The sequence below is a fragment of the Rattus rattus genome, chromosome 16 (genome assembly GCF_011064425.1).
Source record: "Rattus rattus isolate New Zealand chromosome 16, Rrattus_CSIRO_v1, whole genome shotgun sequence".
NCBI lineage: Eukaryota > Metazoa > Chordata > Mammalia > Rodentia > Muridae > Rattus > Rattus rattus.
This window is the reverse complement of record NC_046169.1, coordinates 36451057-36473840: the sequence shown is the minus strand read 5'-3', so window position 1 is coordinate 36473840 and position 22784 is coordinate 36451057. Positions and strand designations below refer to the sequence as shown.

At 51.7% G+C, this 22784-nt stretch overlaps 1 protein-coding gene and 1 long non-coding RNA gene across 3 annotated transcripts; both read left to right on the top strand.

Moving 5' to 3' along the window:
- Nucleotides 1-1889: 1889 nt before the first annotated feature.
- Wsb2 (WD repeat and SOCS box containing 2) lies at nucleotides 1890-22602 on the top strand. Of its 2 annotated transcripts, XM_032886461.1 has the most exons (9): nucleotides 1890-1999; nucleotides 7826-7994; nucleotides 14952-15196; nucleotides 15336-15467; nucleotides 18642-18742; nucleotides 19860-20032; nucleotides 20503-20613; nucleotides 20731-20838; nucleotides 21403-22602. In XM_032886461.1, the coding sequence occupies exons 1-9, from the start codon at nucleotides 1987-1989 to the stop codon at nucleotides 21563-21565; spliced, it is 1215 nt and encodes a 404-aa protein (XP_032742352.1). In that variant the 5' UTR covers nucleotides 1890-1986; the 3' UTR covers nucleotides 21566-22602. The 2 variants fall into 2 exon arrangements, with proteins under 2 accessions (XP_032742352.1, XP_032742351.1); XM_032886460.1 differs by lacking the exon at nucleotides 1890-1999 and having other exon boundaries at nucleotides 7735-7994.
- LOC116885226 lies at nucleotides 11441-13519 on the top strand. The gene is made up of 3 exons (XR_004385997.1): nucleotides 11441-12463; nucleotides 12704-12799; nucleotides 12880-13519. It is a non-coding gene; the product is annotated as an uncharacterized LOC116885226 (long non-coding RNA).
- Nucleotides 22603-22784: the final 182 nt, after the last annotated feature.

Here is a 22784-nt window from a genome sequence, read left to right as displayed (position 1 = left end):
TGTGTACTAATGGAGACCACTGAAGAGAAAATGGTGGACGTGGGGAAACAAGGCAGGTTAAAAAGAGCTGGAAAGAGTAGTGGAAAGTAAGTCTGGAGAATAGAATTGGGATTAAGGAGATCAAGGACATCAGAAATAAAAACAGGAACCTGTGGCTGAGGGTGGGGAACAAGCCATGTTTATAAAGAAATGCTTTACATATCAAAAGTGAATGGGGGAGCTGTTAAGTAAAAATGGAGGACAAGAGAGGGGACAGGCAAGTAGAAAACATAAATGAACGTGGGTGGGTGAGTGGATGAGGGGTGGAGATGTCCTCAAAACAGACAACTGGTAAACCTCGGATATATTCTGGGAACTGGGTCATAGAATATAATGCCTGGACTAAAAGCTAAGAGGAAGAGAGAACTATACAAATGCAAGAATGTAGAGGCAAGGTTTCACAAAACATGGAAGAGCGATGACTAAACTCATCACTTTTCCTTCCCTGGCTCCACATTAGAAAGAAAGAAATCCATGACTCAAAAAGGAAGGAAATAGGAAGATTGAACTTTGAGAAAAGTCCGGGCTGGGAACAGGAAAAGGGACTGGAGCGACCTTGAGTGTGTGTGTGTGGGGGGGGTGCTGACAGGAGACTACCAGGGGATTACAGAGCCCAGGAGAAACTCCAGGAACAACTACAGGAACCAAAGCAACTATTAAAACCCTCTTTTCTCCTACCCTGGCTCCAAGTTAAACCCACCTGACACAAACAGGGCCAGGACCAAGACACCACCGTCTGAGGACATTCAGAGAAAAATCTCAGGGGGTTGAGGACGTCCCCTGTCGTCCCTCCCCTTGGCTTTTCCAGGCTGGACTCTCCAGCACTCCTCCCTCTCCAGGCTGTTGTCAAGGCCAGCATTCCAGCTCCCACCTGACCCCCAGTTCCCAGCACCCCAGCATCATGATCCCAGCAGCTTCCCTGAGCCTCGAGATGTCCCTTAGGTTTCTCCACGCCATCCCCAGTCCTTGGCCCCCATCTTAACTGGAACTCTAGGCTTTCACTTTAGATGCTGTCACATCTCACACCCCGATCCTGCCCGGCCTTGTGTTTTAGTCCCGCGTCGCATCAGCTTCGCGTTCCCCCAGCCCCGTGTCTTAGTTCTCCGCCCTCCTCCCACACCCAGCGTTCCCTCCAGTCTCACGTTCCCTTAGCCCGGTGTTCCCGGCGCTTCGTGGTCCCTCACTCGCACGTCCTCTCAGCCTCCCGCCTGCTCAGCCCAGTGTTCCCCGCATCTCATGTCCCACCAGCCCTACGTTCCCCTCGACCCGGTGTTCTCCCGCCTCATGTCCCCTCAGCTCCGCTTTCACCAGCCCAGCGTTCCCCCCGGCTCCGAGTCCCATCAGTCCGGCGTTCCCTCGGCTTCGTGTCCCCTCTGCACCGCTTCCCCTCCGCCCGGTGTTCCCCCCGCCCCGCGTTCCCCCAGTCCCACATTCCCTCGACCCCGCGTCCCTTCAGTCCGCTGTTTCCCTTCCCCCACCTCGCTCCCCCTCGGCCCAGCGTTCCCCTCCGAACGGCGTTCCCCGGCTCCGCATCCCTTCAGTCCGGTGTTCCCCCGGCCCCGTGTCCCCTCAGCATCGCTTCTCCTCGGCTCGGCCTTTCCCCGGCCCCGCTTCCCTTCAGTCCGTGGTTCCCCCTCGCCTCCCGTCCCCTCGGCCCGGCGTTCCCCACAGATCGGCGTTCCCCCCAACCCCCGTTCCCCTGCAGCTCCGCGTTCCCGGGCCCACCCGCCACCCCCGCAGCTCTGCGTACCCCTGCGCGCTCCCCGCCCCGGCCCCGCCCCCGCCGGCCACCATGTGACGGGAAGCAGCTGATGGCCTCTGCGGGGGCGGCGGCGGCGGCGGCAGGCGCGGCCGCGGCGGGCGGGGGCAGGCAGCGCAGGCGCGGAATGAAGGCCCGCGGCCCTGGGGGCTGAGGCGCCCGCCGCCTGGGGCGGGCCGCGCGTCCTCATGGAGGCCGGAGGTGAGTGCGGGGCGGCGACCGGGGCGGGAGCGCAGCTTTGTTTCACTTTCGCTGACAGCAGCGCCCGCCGGCCTCCTACCGCCGCAGGGACCGGAGAGGGCGGGCGGGCAGACGGCCGCATTCCCCGAGCCCACTGGGAGGACGCCGGGCCCCGGTCGTCTGCGGCATTGCCGGGCTCCGGGCCTCAGCGCCCACCGGGGCTCGGTAGTAGCGGCGGCCGCTGGGTGGGTGTCTGGGAACGGGGTGGGGCCCGGGAGGCTTCCCCGGGGTGACACGTAGGACCCGACACCCTAGTGGGTGAGGTCCAGTCCTGGCCCTGCCCTTGTCCACAGCTGTCACCACGAAAGCTCAAAGTGAGAGCATGGGATGAACTTGCTGGCCGCCTGGAATGCGCAGAGATGCTAGGCATGGTTAGACCTGCAGCACCTCCCCCCTCCGGGGAGCTTCTCCCCGAAGGACCCTTGTCCCGGCGATCTGCTCACGGAATAGTGGTGTGGGGTTGGGGGGGCCTGATGCCAGACTCCAGGGTTCCCAAATACCCGAACTTAAAGGCAGTTTCCATAGGGGAATTTTAGGAGTCAAGGCCTAGGGCTCAGACTTGTTCCAGTGAAGTAGAAGCTTTCCCTAGGTCTGGAGGACTCGGATGCACCCGCTGGCTTGCAGTGCCGGGTGGGTTGTTTGAAAGGAGGGTATTCCCTGGAGTGGTGTCCCCTTTGCATTTAGGAAATGACATTTCTTTGTTTGCAGGAGCCAGGCTTTCAGGGAAAGGTGTCGCGGCAGCTCTTCTCTGGGTTTCCGTCTAGATTAAAGCCTTTCAGTATCTTCCCCATAGAATTCTGTTTAAATGGCCCCTACTGTTTTCTTCTGTGACTCTTTTTATAGCTTCCGTTCTCATTTCTATTGATGCCTCAAAAGTTGTATCCCAAAGCAATCTGTGATCAGACTCCTTTTTAAACAGGAATCCGTTCCAGTGCAGGTTTTTCCTAGTGATTGACGGTTGTGTTGTAGGGGTGCTGCCAGCTCCTGTTAAAAAAGGCCGGACACTAGGCTAGAGTTTTACCCTCTTTTCAAACTGAATAATGTCTATTGTAAAAGGATTACAATAGAAAACAGTAGAACGGTGGTTATAATTAATTTATTCATTCAACCAGTATTTATTGAGAATCTGGTATGTTCCGGGTATCATCTAGGTCCTTGCTGGCCCACAGTAATATAAAAGCAATATGTAATTTTAAAAAAGAAAGAAACAGTTGAAATAAAAAAGGATAACATCTGAAATATTTCAAATTGGTTCATTTATGTGATGAAACAAAAATTATAGGAATGTTTTGGAGACTGAAGAATTTTTGTGTGGGCGTTTTTTTTTTAAACTGCCAGTATGTCTGCACCACGTGGTGCATGCAGTGCCTGAGGGGGCCAGAAGAGGGCGTCGGAGCCTTTGTACCAAGTTACAGATGGTTGTGAGCCGCCAGGTGATTCTGGGAATGGAATAGTAAAACCGCTTATAGACTTTAACAGCTGAGCCTTCGGTACCACTGAGTTTTTACAGCGTGGTGTGTACTTTATACTTTTAAAAAGCTATTCTTAGATTTACTTTTTTATATTTTACGTGTGCGAGTGTTTGGCCTGCACGTATGTCTTTGCACCTGTTGCCCGCAGAGGCCAGAAGAAGGCATCAGATCCCCTGAAACAGGAGTTACAGACAATTGTAAGCTACCACTCGGGTGCTGGAAATTGAGCACAGGTCCTCTGCCAGAGTAACAAGTGCTCTTAACGGCCGTGTCATCTCTCCAGTTCCATGTGTTATATTCTTAACAGATCTGCCACACTTCAGGTGCTCAGGAACTGCTTGTGGCTGGTGACTAGTGACAGACAGGCAAGGTGGTTTGAGGAGGAAATAGACCCCAGATGCACACTAACCACACATGCAACCCAGAATCCCCTAGTGTAAAGAAAGCTAAATGACAGTGACTTAGTCGCCCTGGTGAGTTAGGAATGTCACCAAGAAGGTGACACGGATACAAAGCCCTGCAATTATGATGGAGCAGCCAGTCAAAACTCTCCAAGCTGACGGAGGACCTAGCAATGCAAAGGTCCCCTGGCAGGAAGCAAGGATCACGAAGCTTGCTGCCGGCCGGCCGTGTTCCTGCCTCCACCTCTGTGAAAGGGGGTTTCCGTGTGGGGAAGAGCCTTTGATAAATCTCCTTCCATTCTGCCTGACTGTGCGTACCCTTGTTTAGTTGGAAAGCCTGGAAGGGTTAGAGAAATGTTGGTCAAAGCTTACAGAACTTCCTTTAGCTAGGATGATGCTACAGTTAATAACAGTTATGTTCGTGAAAATCGCTGTCAGGTTTCCCAGAGAGCCCTCACTGAGAAAAGTGCTAAGGGTGTGAAGGAATGCATACGGTCATTAGCTTAACTGAGCCCTCACTCCTGGGAGTCAGCCTTCCCTGGTATCCGTGTGCCACTGGGTGTCCAGAAAGTGTGCAGTGCATATTAATGTAAGAAGCTCCAACCCAGCCACACAGGGCCATGCAGGTACACTTCAGATGAAGCTGGATCGTCCCAGTTCTGCTTGGTTTGTTTTGAAGTTCTGCACTAATTATGGTTTTGTTTTCCAGTAGCCAAGTTTAGTTTGGGCCCAGACTCCAGGAGACAAGACTGGATTCTTCTTTTAGAATCTAGATTCCTGACCTGAAATAGCAAAAGATGAAACCCCAAATCCCAGAAATAGAGTGTGAATTCCAGGCAGGGCTAGGTTTTAAGAATTCCTCGTGCACGCTGGCACAAGCATCTTGGTAGTCTCATGGACTCCGTTTCCTGTGTATTTAAAGAGGTATTGCATGTCTGTGTGTCACCAAGTATCTCCTGGTAGCCTGACAGCTTGCATTGGGTACAGACAGACAAGATTTGCTGCTGTGAGCGACCTCCTCGTGCTTGAGGTGGTAGTGGTGGTGGTGGTGGTGGTGGTAATGACCTCAGCAGTGAGGACTTCTAGAAAGGAATTAATGAGGAGTTGTGGAGGCACTGGATTAAGGGCCTGAGGGAGCTGTCCTTTGAGCCAGACACAATGAGGTGCAGTCAAGGAGAAGCCTTGCTGTGAAAGGAACAGGGGAACACTTGGTGCAAAGTCCTGAGGTTGGAAGTAACTGAGCTTAGTCAGTTAGTGAGAGAGGCTCCTGGTCCCGCAGGAGCTGAGGGCAGCATCAGGGTAAGAGAGGCTACGAGCTAAGCAGTAGGGAGAACTGAGAAGGAGCCAGGGCAGGGCCCGAGAGCTGGGAGAAGGTTGCCTGCTAGACCAGGCAACAGGTGGTGCTGGAGAGATTCAAGTAGTAGCCATAGAGATGGAAAGGAAGGGTTGCCGAGGCTCTCGGAGACAGACCTGCCGGAACCTGCCGGTGAATGTGGTCTGGGCAGTAAGAGAAATGAAGGCTGAGCCCTTTATTTTGTGTGCAGTGCCATCAGCGCCATCGCATCAGAAGAGTGGACAGGGTGTGTGCGTGCCTGTGGGAGGAAGTGAGTCAGGTGTAAATATACCAGGATGGACGCAGTTTCCCAGCCTTACCATGTTGACACTGAGGTCAGAACATGTTCATGTCCACAAAGTAATTTTCACATAGACGTGTGTTTGCATACACAAGAGAATTCCAGATACAAGCACACACATACATCTCTGGCAGGAGCCATTTAAGTCTGTCTCTCTCTGTCTCTGTCTGTCTGTCTGTCTGTCTGTCTCTCTCTCTCTCACTCACACGCACACACCCACATATGCACACACACACAGCAGTTTAGACTTAATGTATTAAAACCTGTATATCCATGTAGAACCTCAAGCAATGAATGTTTTCTTTATAAAGCCAAGATATGATGCATTAAGACACTATTTGAAGTTTTTAATTTCTAGCAATTAAATTAAGAAATTAATTTCTTATTTATTAAATAAGATGTATCTGCTGGTTCAGTGAGATTGCTCAGTGGGTGTTTAAAGCACTTGTCACAAAAACTCATGATAGAAGGAGAGAACTGACTCCTGAAAATTGTCCTCAGACCACTTCCTGCAATGCCCTATGGTATATGTTTATGCCACACACACACAATCATGTAACTCCTTAAAGAGATACATGTTTGTGTTTTCCTATTATATACATAGCAGAAAATGTGTGTTTTATATGTGAATCATTAACCTCTGTTTCACCAAGATCATGCTAACCTTTGATCTCATGGATTATGTCACAGATTATTTCTCCACCAGTAAAGTGAGTCAGTTCAAGCCAGATTAGATTATATTAGAAGCAAGTTTATTGGGAAGCTGCTCTCTAGTGGGCGAGTTCACTGGCCCCAGGGATTGAAGCCATGGGGAGAGGAGATGGGGAAGAAAGAGAGAGAGACCCCAAATTATCTTGATTATATGGAGGGAAGCCTCTAGGGGAAGGGCAGCCCAGTCCCTGGGCTGGAAAGTTCAAAGTTGGGGGCAGGGTATGCCAGGTAAGGACTGAGGGATCTTGGGAGTACCTGGAGGCCAGGTCTGCTTTGATATGCAAAAAACGTGCACCTCAGTCCCTTGTCCTGGAGTGTGAAACAAACGTTCTATGTACCTAGAAAAGATGCCATTCCTCTAACTGGAAAGCTCCCCCGTGTATGCCAATTTCTTTGAGACCCAAATATAAGAAAATACGTAAAAGCAGGTTTTGAAATATATGAAATATAGCTTGTTTAGATCACTTTCTGAAGAGCAGTGGCTGTTCTCTTAGAAGACCTGGGTGGTTCCTACCACCCACATGGTGACTGAAGTTGTAGAAGACCTAACTCCCTTTTCCTGAATGTGGTACCAGTGTACATGCAGGTAAAACCTCACATGCATAACACAACTTTCAAAAACCAGGTTATTCTCACAAAGAGTGTTAAATCCCAGAACTACTGTGGGATGTGCAGAAAAGGTTAAAACCCCTCATTCCTCAGGTTCTGACTTAAAAGTCAGCCATGGCATTTAGGGGAACTGTGGTTGGGTTGAACAAACACTGCCTACTCTTAGGAGATGGAGCTCTCTGAGGGAAGTGCAGTCATCTTGGTTCGGAAAATGCTTACGTGCAGGTCTACAAGAACATGAAATAGGGTTGGGCTTCTTTCCTTTTGACAGTAGGGAGTTAGGGGTACTGCCTGTCAGTAGTCCTAGGTGTGATTCCTAAAAAATGAACAGGATGTAAATGGGAAAGGGGCTTTGACTCTGGGGGGCAAGGACTAGTTAAAGTAGGAAGTGCTTGCTGGAGGGCTTAGTGCTGGGTGTGGCTGCAGACTGGGGCTCAGGCAGATGGGAGCCTTGGGATATATTTGATGTGTGTTTTCAGCTTTGGCAGGGTCCCTTGGGACACAAGAGTTAGTAGTCACTTAGATGAGGTTAAACCAGGGCTAAAAGGACTGGGTGAAGGAGGAAGTGGAGCCCGTAAGTCCGTTCTAAAAGGAAGTGAGGGGGATCCTGGCATGAGAAGGAAGCCTTGGGTTGAAGGCACCAGGTTCCGTTTGAGGGGCACCTTAAGAGCGTTCATTAGAGGCACAGTTGCCTCTCACTTTCTTCCTGCTTAGGCATTCACAGAAAAAGGAGACTTCATTCACCAAGTCCACCACACCAAGGTTACTCTGAGTCACACAATGGGGAGGGGAGGGTTGCCACTGAGTAACCACAGTGGAATGTAGCCTGTGGCTACTGTTACTGCCCCAGGTCATTTACCCAACAACTCCTCTCTCTCAGTCTTGGGCGGACAGCAGCTTCCCTAGTCTGGTGGTCAGGCTGGGAGAGTGTATTCTGAAGTATGATATCTCCTTTCCCAGAGGAACCCCTGCTGCTGGCTGAACTCAAGCCGGGGCGCCCCCACCAGTTTGATTGGAAGTCAAGCTGTGAAACCTGGAGTGTGGCCTTCTCTCCAGATGGTTCCTGGTTCGCCTGGTCTCAAGGACACTGCGTGGTCAAGCTGGTACCCTGGCCCTTAGAGGAGCAGTTGTAAGTCCTCTTTATACCCTGGGGAGTGAAGGAGGTCTGTGGTGGGAACTGGGTACTTTCCAGGCTGTTCCCTACTCTTTGGGAGTCTTTCCCAAGGTTAGGTGGGCCAAGAAGGGCTGAACAGTTGAGGGCTTGATCATGAGAACCCAAAGTCCCCCATTCTGGACCCAGGGAACCTGGTCTGTAGAGAGCGTTGGCCTTGTACTGAACAGAAGCTAGAAGTGACACCCCATACAGTTTGTCCATTTGAAGTATATAGTGCTAGCTGTGCTCTGTGACCTTGTAGTCAGTACTAGGGAGATGGAGGCAAGAGGGCCACCAGGGGAACGACAGCCTGCCCTAGGTGTGACTCCTCCTCAAGAGAAAAACTACTGATCGTGTACGTATGGTGCAGAGTCTGCACAGAGCTGTGCACCCACTACCAGAGTCAGTTCTACAGCACTTCACTTCCTCAGAGATTCCTGTCTCCATTGTCCTCCAAGGCTCTGACCTGGCAACACTGTGTCACATGCCCCAACTGTGGGCACTTGTCCTGGGCTTTTTACTAGGATATTTCTGCACAGGACTCTTTTAACACAGCTCCAAATAGTGCCTGGCACTTGGAGTGTGTGTGTGTGTGTGTGTGTGTGTGTGTGTGTGTGTGTGTGTGTGTGTGTTGTGTACGTGTGTACTGTTCACTTCTGTTTCTGCGCATACTAGTGAGGTGCCAGACTCGATTGACAGGTTTCTTTTTTTTTTCTTTTCTTTTCTTTTTTCTTTTTTTCGGAGCTGGGGACCGAACCCAGGGCCTTGTGCATGCTAGGCAAGCGCTCTACCACTGAGCTAAATCCCCAACCCCGATTGACGGGTTTCTTAGTGAGCATCTCTGCTCTGAATGGTTTGGACACATCCAGTAGGCGCAGGCCTCCAGTGTTAGACTCCTGAGGGAGTGGAAGTTTTATGTAACCCTTGGGGTCTTCATATTTGAGACACTTGACCCTGGTCCTCTCTTTGTTCCAGCCTGGCACTCCTGGTGCGAGGTGGAGGAGTCTGATTTGCATTTCCTTCCTGGCTACTTGTTGAGCCTTTTCCTGTGCTAATGAATCTCTGAGTCCTTCCTTCCTTCAGAGAATTCCTCCTCCCTCTGGTCTCTGGGTCTTTGCTTCGTGTTTTTTCCCTTTGGTTTTCTAACTTAGTTTGTAGTTTCTGGTGGTGCCGGTGTTTCTCTCCTGGTTGATGTGTCTTCCTTCCGTCCTGAGGTGTTTATCTATTCAGTTGAGTCTGTATTTATTTCGGATTTATTCAGGCTGTATGCATCTATTCATTAAATCTTCTTCATTTGGCTCTGAAGTACATGGAGCTTGTCCTGGCTGCTCCTGCATTTCTCATCGGTACTGCTCAGGTGCACTTCTGTGCTCAGGTGCACTTCTGTGCTCAGGTGCACTCTGATGCTCAGGTGCACCTCTGTGCTCAGGTGCACTCTGATGCTCAGGTGCACCTCTGTGCTCTGGTGCACTCTGATGCTCAGGTGCACCTCTGATGCTCAGGTGCACTCTGATGCTCAGGTGCACTCTGATGGTCAGGTGCACCTCTGATGCTCAGGTGCACTCTGATGCTCAGGTGCACCTCTGATGCTCAGGTGCACCTCTGATGCTCAGGTGCACTCTGATGCTCAGGTGCACCTCCGGTGCTCAGGTGCACCTCTGATGCTCAGGTGTACCTCTGATGCTCAGGTGTATGCTCAGGTGTACCTCTGATGCTCAGGTGCACCTCTGATGCTCAGGTGCACCTCTGATGCTCACGTGCACTCTGATGCTCACGTGCACCTCTGATGCTCAGGTGCACTCTGATGCTCAGGTGCACTTCTGATGCTCAGGTGCACTCCGATGCACAGGTGCACCTCCGATGCTCAGGTGCGATTCGTGGGAAGTTGTTGTCTTGACACTGGAAATGCCACCAAAAGTCCTGGTTGACCTAGGACAACCCACACTGCTGGGGAGCAGGGTGTGAGCTATACAGTCCCCACTTGCTGGAACCCAGTTCCCAAGAATCCCTGGTGTCCAGAGTGACTGGTGGGCTGCCTCCTGTGGCTTCACCCTGAAAAGTGAGTTGGATTAGTGTCTTGTGTAGCAGGAAGGGAAGGTCAAGGTCGTTCTCTACGAATGTGGTACCTAGAGCTAGAGACTCTTTGTATGTAGGTTTGAGATTGGGGGGCTCACTGTCGGAAGCTTCTTTGGTTGTTTTACTCTGTGCTGTTGTTTTCCTCTAGATTATTCTCCCTCTCAGTTATACCCATTGATGCAGGCAGACACAGTCTCCTTCCATAACCCAATAAACCAGGAAGGGCTGTTTACATGTTTGTCTTTTCTCTGTGTCATCTACCAAAACAAAATAAGCATGATTAGTATGTTAGGTGAGAAACCACTGGTTGGAGAGATAGCATGGGTTTTGAAGAAAAATCCGGTGCAGTGCAAGTAAACGGCTTCTTTTTAAAAGCAGCAGGCATGGCCGTGTGTCTGTCACTCCAACTGTTGGTGAGGCTGAGGCAGGGAAGTAGCCTGAGCCGCCGAGCAGGAAACAGGATGCAGACAGCGTGACGGTGCCATGATGGCTGTCATGTGCCGTCAGGGTATGACTCGAGACAGGTGTGTACAGTAGAGAAGTGTGTATGATATGACCCACGGGACCTTCTCGGAAGCGAGTACACAGTCATTCCTGGCGTCTTGTTTTCTGTGGTCAAAGTCTGGTTGGACTGGGAGTTGTTCTGTCCTGTGCTGGACCTTGGACCAGGCCTCTGGAAGGGCTCTGTCACACAGCCATGGCGCCAGGCTGAGTAGTTCTCATCGTTTATTTCTGCTCTCCTGCTGTTTCTGCATGTCATGAGTTAATGGAGTCGGTACGTTGTATTCTTGTTAGGGCTTATTGGTTCGGCTGTTGACCCAACCTAGGACCTTGCCTGTGTGGGAAGGGTACTCTGTAATGGAGCTACACCACGGTCTCTGTGTGTGGCCCTCATTGTCCTGGAAGTTGTATAGACCAGGCTGGCCTCGGATCCTAGAGATCCAAGTGTTGGGATTAGAGGTGTGAGTCCCCACACCCAGTGCTTAGACATTTTTTAAATCCTATTAGCCAGACATGGTGAAGTGCGCCTTTAGTCGGAGCACTCGGTAGGCAGAGGCAGAGGTCTCCATAGTGAGTTCCAAGACAGCCAGACTTACACAGTAGAGCCCTGTCCCCACCTCATTCTATTAGAAAACGCTTGTTAGTGAGTGTCACCTCCTGTCCAGTAGTCAGCACACTACTTTCAAGAATAATGGTTTGCATAGCAGAAAAATTACATGTGTGTGCATGAGTGTGCGTGTGTGCGTGCGTGTGTGCGTGTGTGTGTGTGTGTGTGTGTGTGCGCCCATGTGTGTGTGTGCGTGTGTGTGTGCGTGTGTGTGTGTGTGTACATGCATGCGCAGACATAGAAGGTCAAGGACAACTTGCAGGTGTCTTTCCACCTTTTGGGTCCCAGCGTCAGGTTTGGGCTGTCGCCTTGACAGCAAGCTCCTGAGCTGCTGAGCCATTTCATCTGCCCCAGACTTGAGAAACCTCTCTGGAGTAGTGGTTCTTCCCCCTCCTAACGCTGCCACCTTTAGTACAGTTCTCATGCTGTGGCGACCCCCAGCCATAAAGTTACCTTCACTGCTGCTCATAACTGTAACTTTGTAACTATCAAGAGTCATAATGTAAATATCTGTGTTTCCAGTGGTCTTTGGCCACCCCTGTGAAAGGTGTTTGACCCCCAAGGGGATTCAGGGACAGGTTGGAAACCACTGCTAGAGCCTCTGGTTCCATTAGCACCTCTTCTGAGCGTCCACCGTACCCTCCCTCCAGTGTCTGTTTCTCCTTGGCACACGCGCTCAGTAGCACACTCAGGCACCCAGAGCATTTTCTGCGTGCTGGCTAGGATGCTTGCTGAGAGCTCTCACATTGTGACCTGGAGAAGTAAATTGCTCTAATGCAGAGGCTTCAGTGCAGGCCTGTACCACTCGCCAAGCTTTGGTCAGTGAAGAGCCTGTTCGTGACAGTGAGACTACCACTTGTGCTGTTGTGTCTGTCCTAGTTTATGTCGGCCACAAGGACAAACTGCAAAGTTCTCAAGAGCATAGCCCTTTGTTGAGCCATATATGGCTTTCCCTTTCTAGAAAGACAATATTAATGAAACAATCCATAAATACTCCTCATCCCTTGGAGTGAAGTGGGAGGGTGCACCCGTCATTCAGCTCTAGAAGCGAGGGCTTTATTTTTAAAAAGCTAGGGGTCTAAGCTGTTCCACCCCTTCCATGGCCTGTTCCTTTTCTCAGAGTTCTCCCTATGTGGACCAGACTGGTCCCAAACTCCTGAACCTCCTGCCTGAGCCTCCCAGGTTCGAGGACTACAGGTGTGCAGGACTGCAGCTGTACAGGACTACAGGTGTACAGGACTGCAGGTGTGCTGGACTACAGGTGTGCAGGACTTCAGGTGTGCAGGACCTCAGGTGTAAAGGACTACAGGTGTGCAGGAGTGCAGGTGTGTAGGACTGCATGTGTGTAGGACTGCATGTGTGCAGGACTATAGGTGTGCAGGACTACAGGTGTGTAGGACTGCAGGTGTGTAGGACTGCAGGTGTGCAGGACTGTTGGTGTGCAGTACTACAGGTGCGCAGGACTGTAGGTGTGCAGGACTGTTGGTGTGCAGGACTATAGGTGTGCAGGACTGCAGGTGTGCAGGACTGCAGGTGTGCAGGACTGCAGGTGTGTAGGACTGCAGGTGTGCAGGACTATAGGTGTGCAGGACTACAGGTGCGCAGGACTGTAGGTGTGCAGGACTGTTGGTGTGCAGGACTGTAGGTGTGCAGGACTGTAGGTGTGCAGGACTGCAGGTGTGCAGGACTGCAGGTGTGCAGGACTATACACCTAGCTCTTTGGCCCCTTATTTGCTTTGTTTTGCTTTGCTTCTTTGTTTTTTTCAAGTCGGGGTTTCTCTGTAGTCCTGGCTGGCCTGGAGGTCACTCTGTAGACCAGGTTGGTATCAAACTCAGATCTGCCTGCCACTGCCTCCCAATCACTGGGATTAAAGGCGTGTGCCACTACACGTCTTTTGTGGTCTGCCTTTAAATTCTTAACCAAGATGAGAAGATGAGAAACCCTGGTCAGGCAGGTATGGATTGGTCAGGACACATGACAGAGGCCTGATGATGAAGCAGCATCGGTCACTGAGACCAGAGGCCAGCGGGCAGTTTGATCTCGGTGTCTGCATCCGAGGATGAGGTACTTCACATCTGGATCTTGAATTAACATGGTAGAGGAGGGGCCTGAACCACTATAGCCTCCTGAGCTCTGTGTGGCCTTGTCCTCCAGCTCACCAGTGCTGTTTTTATCTAGGACAGCAGTCTCTCTCCTGATGGCTCCCGAGGCTCTGTGGGCCAGCTCTGCCCTCACTGTCCAGCTCCTCCTTACTGTACTGTGCACAGAATGAGGGAGCCAGAGTTCCAGCAAAATCTCTGTTTTTACAATCCCTGTCAGGGGTTGGGAATGGAGCGGCATATCTGTATCCTGAGCACTCGGGAGGCAGAGACAGGCAGATCTCTGAGTTCCAGCCTAGCCAGGACTCTGTGGTACCAAACAACAAATCCTGTCATTTCTACAACGTAGGTAAACCCAGAAGACTTTATAAGGAGTAACATAAGTCAGGCACAAAGACATGCGACCTTTCTGTATGAGGAAAAGACTCAGGAGCCAGGAGTACACTGCTGGCTACTGAGGGGGAGAGGGGCAAACGGCTAGATATTGGCAAGGCGGCGGAGCCCTGGCGGCAGGGTGAGTTCTGGACTCTGATGTGCATTTGGAAGGTGTTCCAGGACAGGTTTCTGATGCTCTGCTGTAGTAAGTGTGAGGGAGGCGTGTTGGAGGCATTCACCCTTCGTCACACATCACACATCACACCAGCATGCAGTACACTCTAAGTATGCATAGTTTTTTTCATCAACATACATTGACTTGTAAAATACGACAAGTAAAAGAATTGCTGGAGCAAAAGCACAGCAGCTGGCCTGGGTGTGTTCTGCTAACCTCCAGTGTAGGCTGGAGCATCTGTGTTCTGCAGATGAGCTTGTGGCCGTTTTAAAATGTGTGTGCTGTGCAGTTGACAGCAGTGGTGCAGCGTTTCAGGGCACGTGACGATAAAGCGAGCGGGCATGTGCGCGGTTGCTATAGGATTTCTCATGGAGTAAATCTGAGCTTGTCTGGGGATCTGGGCGTCCTCATCTGCTTTCCTCCAATTGAGTATTCAAAAACAGTCAACAGAGCCCAGAAAAGTGAAGCTTACTGTCTGCTGGTCAGGTACATTTTGAGGAATAGTAAACTTGTGCTTTCAGGCCGATGGCTAGAGCCATCTACTTCACCTGTCCCATTGTGATCACACTGGGTGCAGTGGTGGACAGGGCCTTGTGCCTAGGGCCTGAGCTTCCCTCTTCTGGTCTTGTCTCCCGGTGGGAATGGGAAAAGTCAGAACTGAGATGAGATTCCCAAGGGCAGTGCCCTGTGAGCTGTGCTGTGGCTGACTGCTCTGCGGATGGGTCCCGAGCTAGGTGTCCCGTCAAGGAGGTAGGTGGAGGAGCCCCACCATCCCCTGCACTGTAGAGCGTGGGCTGGACCAGCAAGAGAGGGCTCACTTCAGCCTCCTTTGGAGCGTCTGAGCTGGAGGTGAGCTTGATGGGCAGGGGAACAGCAGAGAGAAGGGACTCAGGTTCTATCCTGTCTGTCCTGCTTCTAAACACACACTGCACTATACACTTTCCCATGGGGAGAAGTATGTCCCGTGGATTCCAAAAGGAACTGAAGCAATTCCAGAGTTCATTGAATGCCAGCAGTAACTTCAAGGAATTGAGAGTCTGGCTGGCAAGGTGGTTGACGTGTTACAATTGTAATTCATTCAGAAATGTCTGCTTTGCAGTATCCCTAAAGGATTCGAAGCCAAAAGCCGAAGCAGCAAGAATGATTCAAAAGGACGGGGCAGTCTGAAGGAGAAGACACTGGACTGTGGCCAGATTGTATGGGGGTTGGCCTTCAGCCCATGGCCCTCTCCACCCAGCAGGAAACTCTGGCTCCGTCACCATCCCCAGGTGCCTGATGTCTCCTGCCTGATCCTGGCCACAGGTCTCAACGACGGACAGATCAAGATTTGGGAGGTGCAGACAGGTAGGTCTTTCTGGCTAGTGCTAGGTCCAGGGCGGTGGGCTCTTGACGTGTGGTCAGGCCCCACTGACTGCCAGGTGGCTGATGAGTGGGCACCAGCCAGTGAACCTACCTTCACCGTACACCGACCTGTTCCCTCCAGGGCTCCTGCTCCTGAATCTTTCTGGCCACCAAGATGTTGTGAGAGATCTGAGCTTCACACCCAATGGCAGTTTGATTTTGGTCTCTGCATCCCGGGATAAGACTCTTCGCATTTGGGACCTGAATAAGCACGGTAGGGGGAGGGGCTGAACCACTCGGTCCTGTGCTGACTGCAGCCTTCATCTCAGCAGGGCCATTTCAAGTGAGCTCCCTTCCTTCTCCGCCTCACCCAAAAGCCTCCTGAGATAGCCTCATAGCCACCCTGTGGCCTCCCAGTACTGAGCTGAAGGTGTTTTTACTATCGGAGTTCACTGCACAGCTGCCCTGCAGGGGCAGACTCTAAGACCCTCTCAGGACGCCCACCCCCAAGTGCTCATGCCTCTCATGTAAGCTGCCATCGCATCTGCACAGACCTCACATCGTCCATAAGCCAGCTCCGGAGGGCTCGCAGTCCCTAGTGTGCTGTAAATACTCTGAGAACAGTGGCTGTATGTCCTGTAGGCATCACTGACAAGAAGACTAGATTCAGTACAGTCTTTAACATTTAAATTTACTATCGTTGTCCCAGGGTGTGTGTGTGGGGCGGCTATCACATGCCCCAGCCTGCACATGGAGGCCAGAGGACAGCTCCCAGGAGTGACTTCTCTCCTCCTGTCCATCTGTGGGAAAATGATGGCCATAAACTCCTCTTCCCTCTCACCATTCAGGAGTCACACCAGAGCTGAGAGGGACTCTGCAGTACACAGCTTGTACAACCCGCCATGAGACAGTTACTCTAGGCTGAGATCCTACTTGAGAAAGGCACCTCTTTTTATCTCAGGAAGCCCCCTCGGGACTGCTCTCAGACCAGGGGCTCTGGGCGAAGGAGCAGGCACTAAATATCCTCCAGGGAACACTTGCAGTGTCTAGAGAGCTTAGAAGTGGCTTCTCAGGAGACTGAGTGTGGGGTGCCGCTCAGCATCTGGAGTGCACAGGCTAGCTCGTAAGGCAGCCGTGAAGCCTGTTCTAGATCACATACACCTAGGGCAGTAGCACTTCTGAGTATCCAGACTGCTTTCCTGTGAGCAACATGCACTGATACGCAGCCAGCCCACATACCCATGAGCACAGACGGCACACATGTGGCTTTATTGTGACTGACCATAGATCCAGGCTGGCAAGGCAAGATAGCTCAGTGGTAAATGAACCTGCTGCTAAGCCAGATGACCCGAGTACCATCCCCAGAACCCATGTGGGGAAAGAAGAAATGGCAAGGGAGTCAGTCCTAGAAGAGGTGAACTCCCCAACAGTGAGACTGGGCCAGTGCCAGTCTCAATCCATTAGGAGGGATTTCTCCTACCTTCTTCGTACTGAGAATGCTGGTCAGTGCTCTAGTACCGGCTTCCCTGGTACATGCCCCAGCCTGGAGGCCTTATCAGCAGACAGCTGCTTCTGTGCTGGAGGCTGGAAGTCTTAGGACCAAGGGGCCAGCACGTACATGGCTGATGACGCGGGGGGTGGGGTGTCCATAGATGGCTCTATCACAGACACACAGGGATCTCTAGGTTTGCTCTCTTTGCTCTCTTGCATAAAGCACTACTCCCATTCTTGAGGGCTTCCTACTCAGGACCAGTTTGATTTCCCAAAGACCCCATTCCAAATGCCATCTCTTGGAGATTGTTTGAATCCTATGAATTTTGGGGTCCCCACAGTCCATAGCAGCTTGTAGATAGACAGTTACAGAGGTGTTTAGAGTGTCCTCATCCAGGCTCCTCACTCACTAAGACACCCCACCCTGTGGTTTCTGTCTGATATGGGAGCTTGAAACCCAGCAGATGAATCTGGGCCTGCTAGCAAGGACCTGGAGTCTGTAGTTAGACACACCACAGCTAAGCTGCCCCAGCCCCACGCCTGCTGCACTTTTAAGACAGGGTCTCTCTGTGTTCCTGCAACTTTCTGCATAGACCAGGTTGGCCTTCAGTTTACAGATCTGCCTGCCTCTGCCTTCCAAGTGCTGTGCTTGAGGGCTACTGTGCCCAGCCCCAGCTCGGCCATATTCCATGCTGGGTGTGTAGGGCTTCCTCACCGGATGGCTTAGTCTAGGTTGGCCCTGGACCTCATTGGACGGTTTCCTCCGCCCAAATGCTGAGGCCTGGGCACACCGGATGGGAAGGTTGAGGGAAGACTCAGTAAATCCCTTGCTGTCTGGGGGAGAGTGGACCAGGTGCGGGGACTGACTGTGGGTGGAACAAAGTGGACTGGGGGTCTCTTTTGGTTTTCAAGTGTACTGTATTTAATGTTTCGCCTGTGTATGCACACCATTCATGTGCCTGGTACTCAGAGGCCAGGGTGGCTGTCAGAGTCCTTGGGTTTGGAGCCAAGGATGGGTGTGAGCTGCCATGTGGCTGCTGAGAACCACAAGAGGACAAGGTGCATTACCAGGCCCCAGGTTGTCCTGCTAACCTGACCTAGCGCGAGCGACACATCCGGTTACCACAGCCAGGCTGCCGTAGAAGCAGCGCAGCTGGCTCGACAGACTGATCGCTCACAGCCTCTGCTCTCCATGCCCTCCTCTTACCCAACCGCCTTCCCTCGCTTACGTCTTCCACGTGTCCCTTGCAATTGCTAACCCATGTCAAGAACCACAGTGTTTGTACTCGGAACACACTTCTGAGCACACGCACATTGGGTTTTGAGGTCATTTCACAAAAATAGAATTTTATTCCTCATCTTTTCTCCTGTATATTGCAGTTTCCATTAAGCAATACCACGTGGGGTAGTTTCTCTTCCTGCTGAACCACAGGCTGGGCGTGGGCCCCATTGCCTCTCTCATCCTCATGTAGGCCCGGCCAGCCTTGGGGTTTGGGAAGGTCCAGGCCTGAGAAGATGATGCACGGTGCCTGACCATGCCCTGACCATGCCGTGAGAGCATAGCGCGGTGGCACTCTACTGGGAACCAGGTTGTCTGACCTCAGAGCGCACACCTCTTGTGACTGTCCTGCTGTGCGTGCTTGAACAGGGCCTTAGGGAGCCGTGAGAGGCTGTCCGGCCTGGATAGGTGTGAGTGAGTACAGTGCTGGGGTCTTGAAAGGACGGTCTCTGCTGCCATCCTCACCTGCAGACTAGAGGAAGCTGCAGGGAGTGAGCACCCTTGGCTTCTTGGCCGCTGCCTCCACAGATTGCAGGTGTTTGCTTGTCCCTTTGATTTGCAAGTGTTTGTCCCAGTTCCTGTCCTGCACTAGAATGTGGGTCTTTGCCTGGCTGAGCCCTAGAAGGTGTTCCTGGGCCTTTCATTTCTGAGGGCTCATGGCCTTCTGTTCTCTGGCAGGTAAGCAGATCCAGGTGCTGTCCGGCCATCTGCAGTGGGTTTACTGCTGCTCCATCTCCCCTGACTGCAGCATGCTGTGCTCTGCAGCTGGTGAGAAGTCGGTAAGCCTCCAGCATGCGTGCGTGTGTGTGCGTGTGCGTGCGCACGTGCGCATGCACGTGCTGAGTCACAGTCCATCTGCCAGTGTGTCCCAGCAGAGGTGGCTGGCTGGCTCAGGCCCCCACACAACACTCGGGAGGCTGGAGCATGACCATGACCATGGAGAGGAGGCTTTGGAAGTGGGTGGAGGAGGTTCCTTTTCCAGAAGGTGAAGTGCAGTGTTTCCAGACCTTTTTTCCCTTTGGAGTCCAGGATTTGAAAAAAAAAACCACACCCCACACCCAGACCTGAATTTGAATCTCTCCAGTTTGATTCCATATGATTAGAATTCCAGCCCAAACCCGACAAGAGCAGTGCTGGTCTGCTGTGTTCTAAAGACATTGGAGCCTGGGGCAGTCTGGAGAGGTAGTTTCTCTTTTGCTTGTGTCACCTAACTGATCTCAGATGTGACAGTTTTGAAGGGTCACTGGCAGAGCTCAGGAACTTGATCATGGAAGTGAAGCATTTCCTTTTCTTTGATTCTTGGAGACAGGGTAAGAGGTAACAACCCAGGCTAACCCTTCCATTCTCCTACCCGCACCACCAGGCCCATTTATGCAGTGCTGGGATGGAGCCCAGGCTTTGTGACCCATCTCTGCGCTCTAGAGTTTTGTAAAGATATAAAAGGAAATCTTATTTTGATGACTCTCATCATGGTGTAAAGTTAGGAGCTTGATCAGATGTAGTCATGGCCAGATTTCCAGGGTTCTTAAGCAAGGTGTTGAAGGTCTGGGAAGGGTGCTGCTGTGCATATCTGATCCTATGCTTGGCTTCATAGAAGAAGGTGCCACTGCGGAGGTCTCCTCAGCCCTGCTGCCCCATCTCAAGCAAGGGTCAGAAAGCAGTGTGCAGTGTTGAGTAGACAGCCTTCTATAGGCCAGCCTGGCCTGTGCTCTCTTAAAATTCATTTCAAGTCTTAAGTACTTGTTTAAACCCACACAAAGGGTCCCAGGTGGGCTGTAGAGACAGAGAGAACTTGGCTTTCTCTGGCTGAGGGCAGCATCAGGGTTTCTCTGCCCGCCGCTGGGGTCTAAGCACCTTGCGTCTACCCTCACCAAACCCATGTCTGTCCTGTTGCAGGTCTTTCTGTGGAGCATGCGATCTTACACACTAATTCGGAAACTAGAAGGCCACCAAAGCAGTGTTGTCTCCTGTGACTTCTCTCCCGATTCCGCCTTGCTCGTTACAGCTTCGTATGACACCAGTGTGATCATGTGGGACCCCTACACCGGCGAGAGGCTGAGGTCACTTCAGTAAGGACCTAGTGGGGTTGGTTCTGGGAGGAACAGCTTGGCTGGCTCACTTAGTGTTCTCTCCAAGTCATAGAAAAGCAGTGACTGTCCCACCTGTTAACTGTAGCACCGTCCAGAGTGACCCTCGTCAGCTGTCACCTCCGGGATAAATCCCCGTCCTCACAAGCTTGCTCTACTCTCTCCTCCGCTTCTGTTGTTTCAGAAGCAAATGATAGTAGTTCCGTAATTACCAGATCAGCTTCGGGTCAGCTCTCACTGCGGCAGTTGGGTGGAGCTGACCTACCTTACACACGGAAGTGTTGGGAGCCCTGACGTCTCGAGACACCAGGAGCACTTGAGGGACTGTTTTCCAATGTGCGGTTGCTGCACATTTCACAAGGAGCACAGGCCGGGAATCTGGTGTGCTGCCTGCAGGTGAGGATTCTGGGGAGGGAAGCCAGCATTGCAGTCCTACTGTTATTTCTTTGTAGTCACACTCAGCTCGAAGCCCCCGTGGATGACAGTGATGTCCACATGAGCTCCCTGAGGTCTGTGTGCTTCTCCCCTGAAGGCCTGTATCTTGCTACAGTGGCAGACGACAGGTAAGGAGGACGCATGAGCTTATTAGAGCTGGCTGCCGTAGAGCTGGCACTTGCAAGCAGTGGTAGGCATTCCCTTGCTGCCCACTCAGCCCACGTGTACACCTCTCTCCCATGCAGGCTCCTCAGGATCTGGGCTCTGGAACTGAAGGCTCCCGTTGCCTTTGCTCCTATGACCAATGGTCTCTGCTGCACATTCTTCCCACACGGTGGAGTTATTGCCACAGGGTATGTATCTGCATTGAACCGGTGGACAGCAGTGCCTCTTATGGACACCATGAAGCAAGTGTCTAGACTAGTAATGCCATTTACAGATGTCAGTAGTCAGTGTAAATGCAAGGAGAGACCTGTGTATGGTCCATGTTACCTGCATGGCCAGTTCCACAGGGAGCTTTTACATGGGAGTCTACAGCTGAGGTCACCTTCACATCACATCTGTAGTCGGTACTGGCTGTTACTGTGTTACTCAGAACCTCCTCACGCTAGGCTCTTGTCATCAAAGGTGTTTTTATTGTTTTTGGAAAGTCTCAAAACCCACTAGTCTTGAGTTCCTGGGTTTGGGGTTTCACCTGACATTAATCTTATATAGCAGCTGGGACCACAGGCATGGGTCACATCCTGGTTCTAAGGACACCACCACACAGCAGTCATTACCCAGAGTTTGAAGCCTCTCTCGTCCAGACGCACTTCAGCTTCTGGAGTCTCCATTTCAGGTCAACCCAGAACCACCACTGTCCACTATAATGAAAACAGCTCTCTGGGGCTGCTAAGCACTGGCCTCTGTTGTTTCAGGACGAGAGATGGCCATGTCCAGTTCTGGACGGCTCCGCGAGTCCTGTCCTCACTGAAGCACTTATGCAGGAAAGCCCTCCGACGTTTCCTGACTACGTATCAAGTCCTAGCACTGCCAATCCCCAAGAAGATGAAAGACTTCCTCACGTACAGGACTTTGTAGCAGCGCCAGCCCCCATCTCCTGCAGCAGAACCAGTACCAGGGACTGGCGAGGATGGAGCCAGGCAGACCACGCTGGACCAGTGTGGACCTTCCTCCCCATGGCATGTGCAAGTAGGTCTGAGTGATCCCACTTCCGTGGTGCCAGCCTTACCTCGCCTTCGTCCGTTGTGAGCAGCCTTTGTCAGTCTAGTTGTGTTGAAGCCAAGTGCAGTTGTGGAAGTCGTGTGGGTAATAAAAGCAAGCAGGCTCCAGAGCCTCTCTGGTGGTGGCCAAGTCCACACTCCCTTAACTGGGAAGTGCCTGCCACGTAGGGTCCCTGCAGCCTATTTCCAGGCAGCAGCTGCATGGTTTGAAGTTCCCTCTGTTCTGGTGAGAGGAACTTTGATATTTGCTTCCTTACTCAGCTGCACACAAACTGGGCTGTGCTCCTCACCAAACACTAGTACCGGCTTTTATTTTCCTTTAAACAGTGGTGTGCATGTGTAGAAAATGACAAACGAGTATATCAGATCATACAAGGAGGTGTTCCTCAACTGCATGACGGTCAGACGGCCATTATCAGCATCATATTTATTTGTGTTTTCTCAGCAGATACTAAGGTACAACTGTGTTTTCTCAATTGTCTCTAAGAACCAGGGTTCTTAAGTGGCCCAGTTGTGGAGCCAAGTCTTAGCTGTGTGGAGTCAGTGTTGATGTCACTGGCTTGTGCTGTCACGTGCGTTTGTCTCTGCTGCTTGACCTCACGGGATTTACCCTCCAACTCCAACTGCCCAGAACAGACAGCCCCTTCCAAGCACCGTTCTTTGGCAGCGGTAGCAGCTACCTATTCAAGACGCCTCACACAAAATCTGCCTTAGGAAAGTTAATATATTTTAAATTATTTTAAAAGAAACAGCATCCTACTCTTGGGCCTTTCTTAATTGATGCTTTATGGAGGCAGTGCTAACATTGCAGTGTGCACAGGATCCCCTCTGTTATTTGAAGAAGTACATTGCAAATGAGGCTTTCATTGAAGGGAGAAAAGAGAAAAAGAAAAAAGAAAAAAAAAAGCCTGTCTCTGTCCTTTTTTTTCCTATTACGAAAGAAGCAAAGATGTCTTTTAAACCAAGCCCAGGAGAGGGCACCAGTGGGTGGCTCTGCGCCACCATGCGGCTGAGATGCCGCCTCCAGCACTGGCCACTGGGCCACAACTTCAGACTCAGCTTGGAACTTGGGGAGC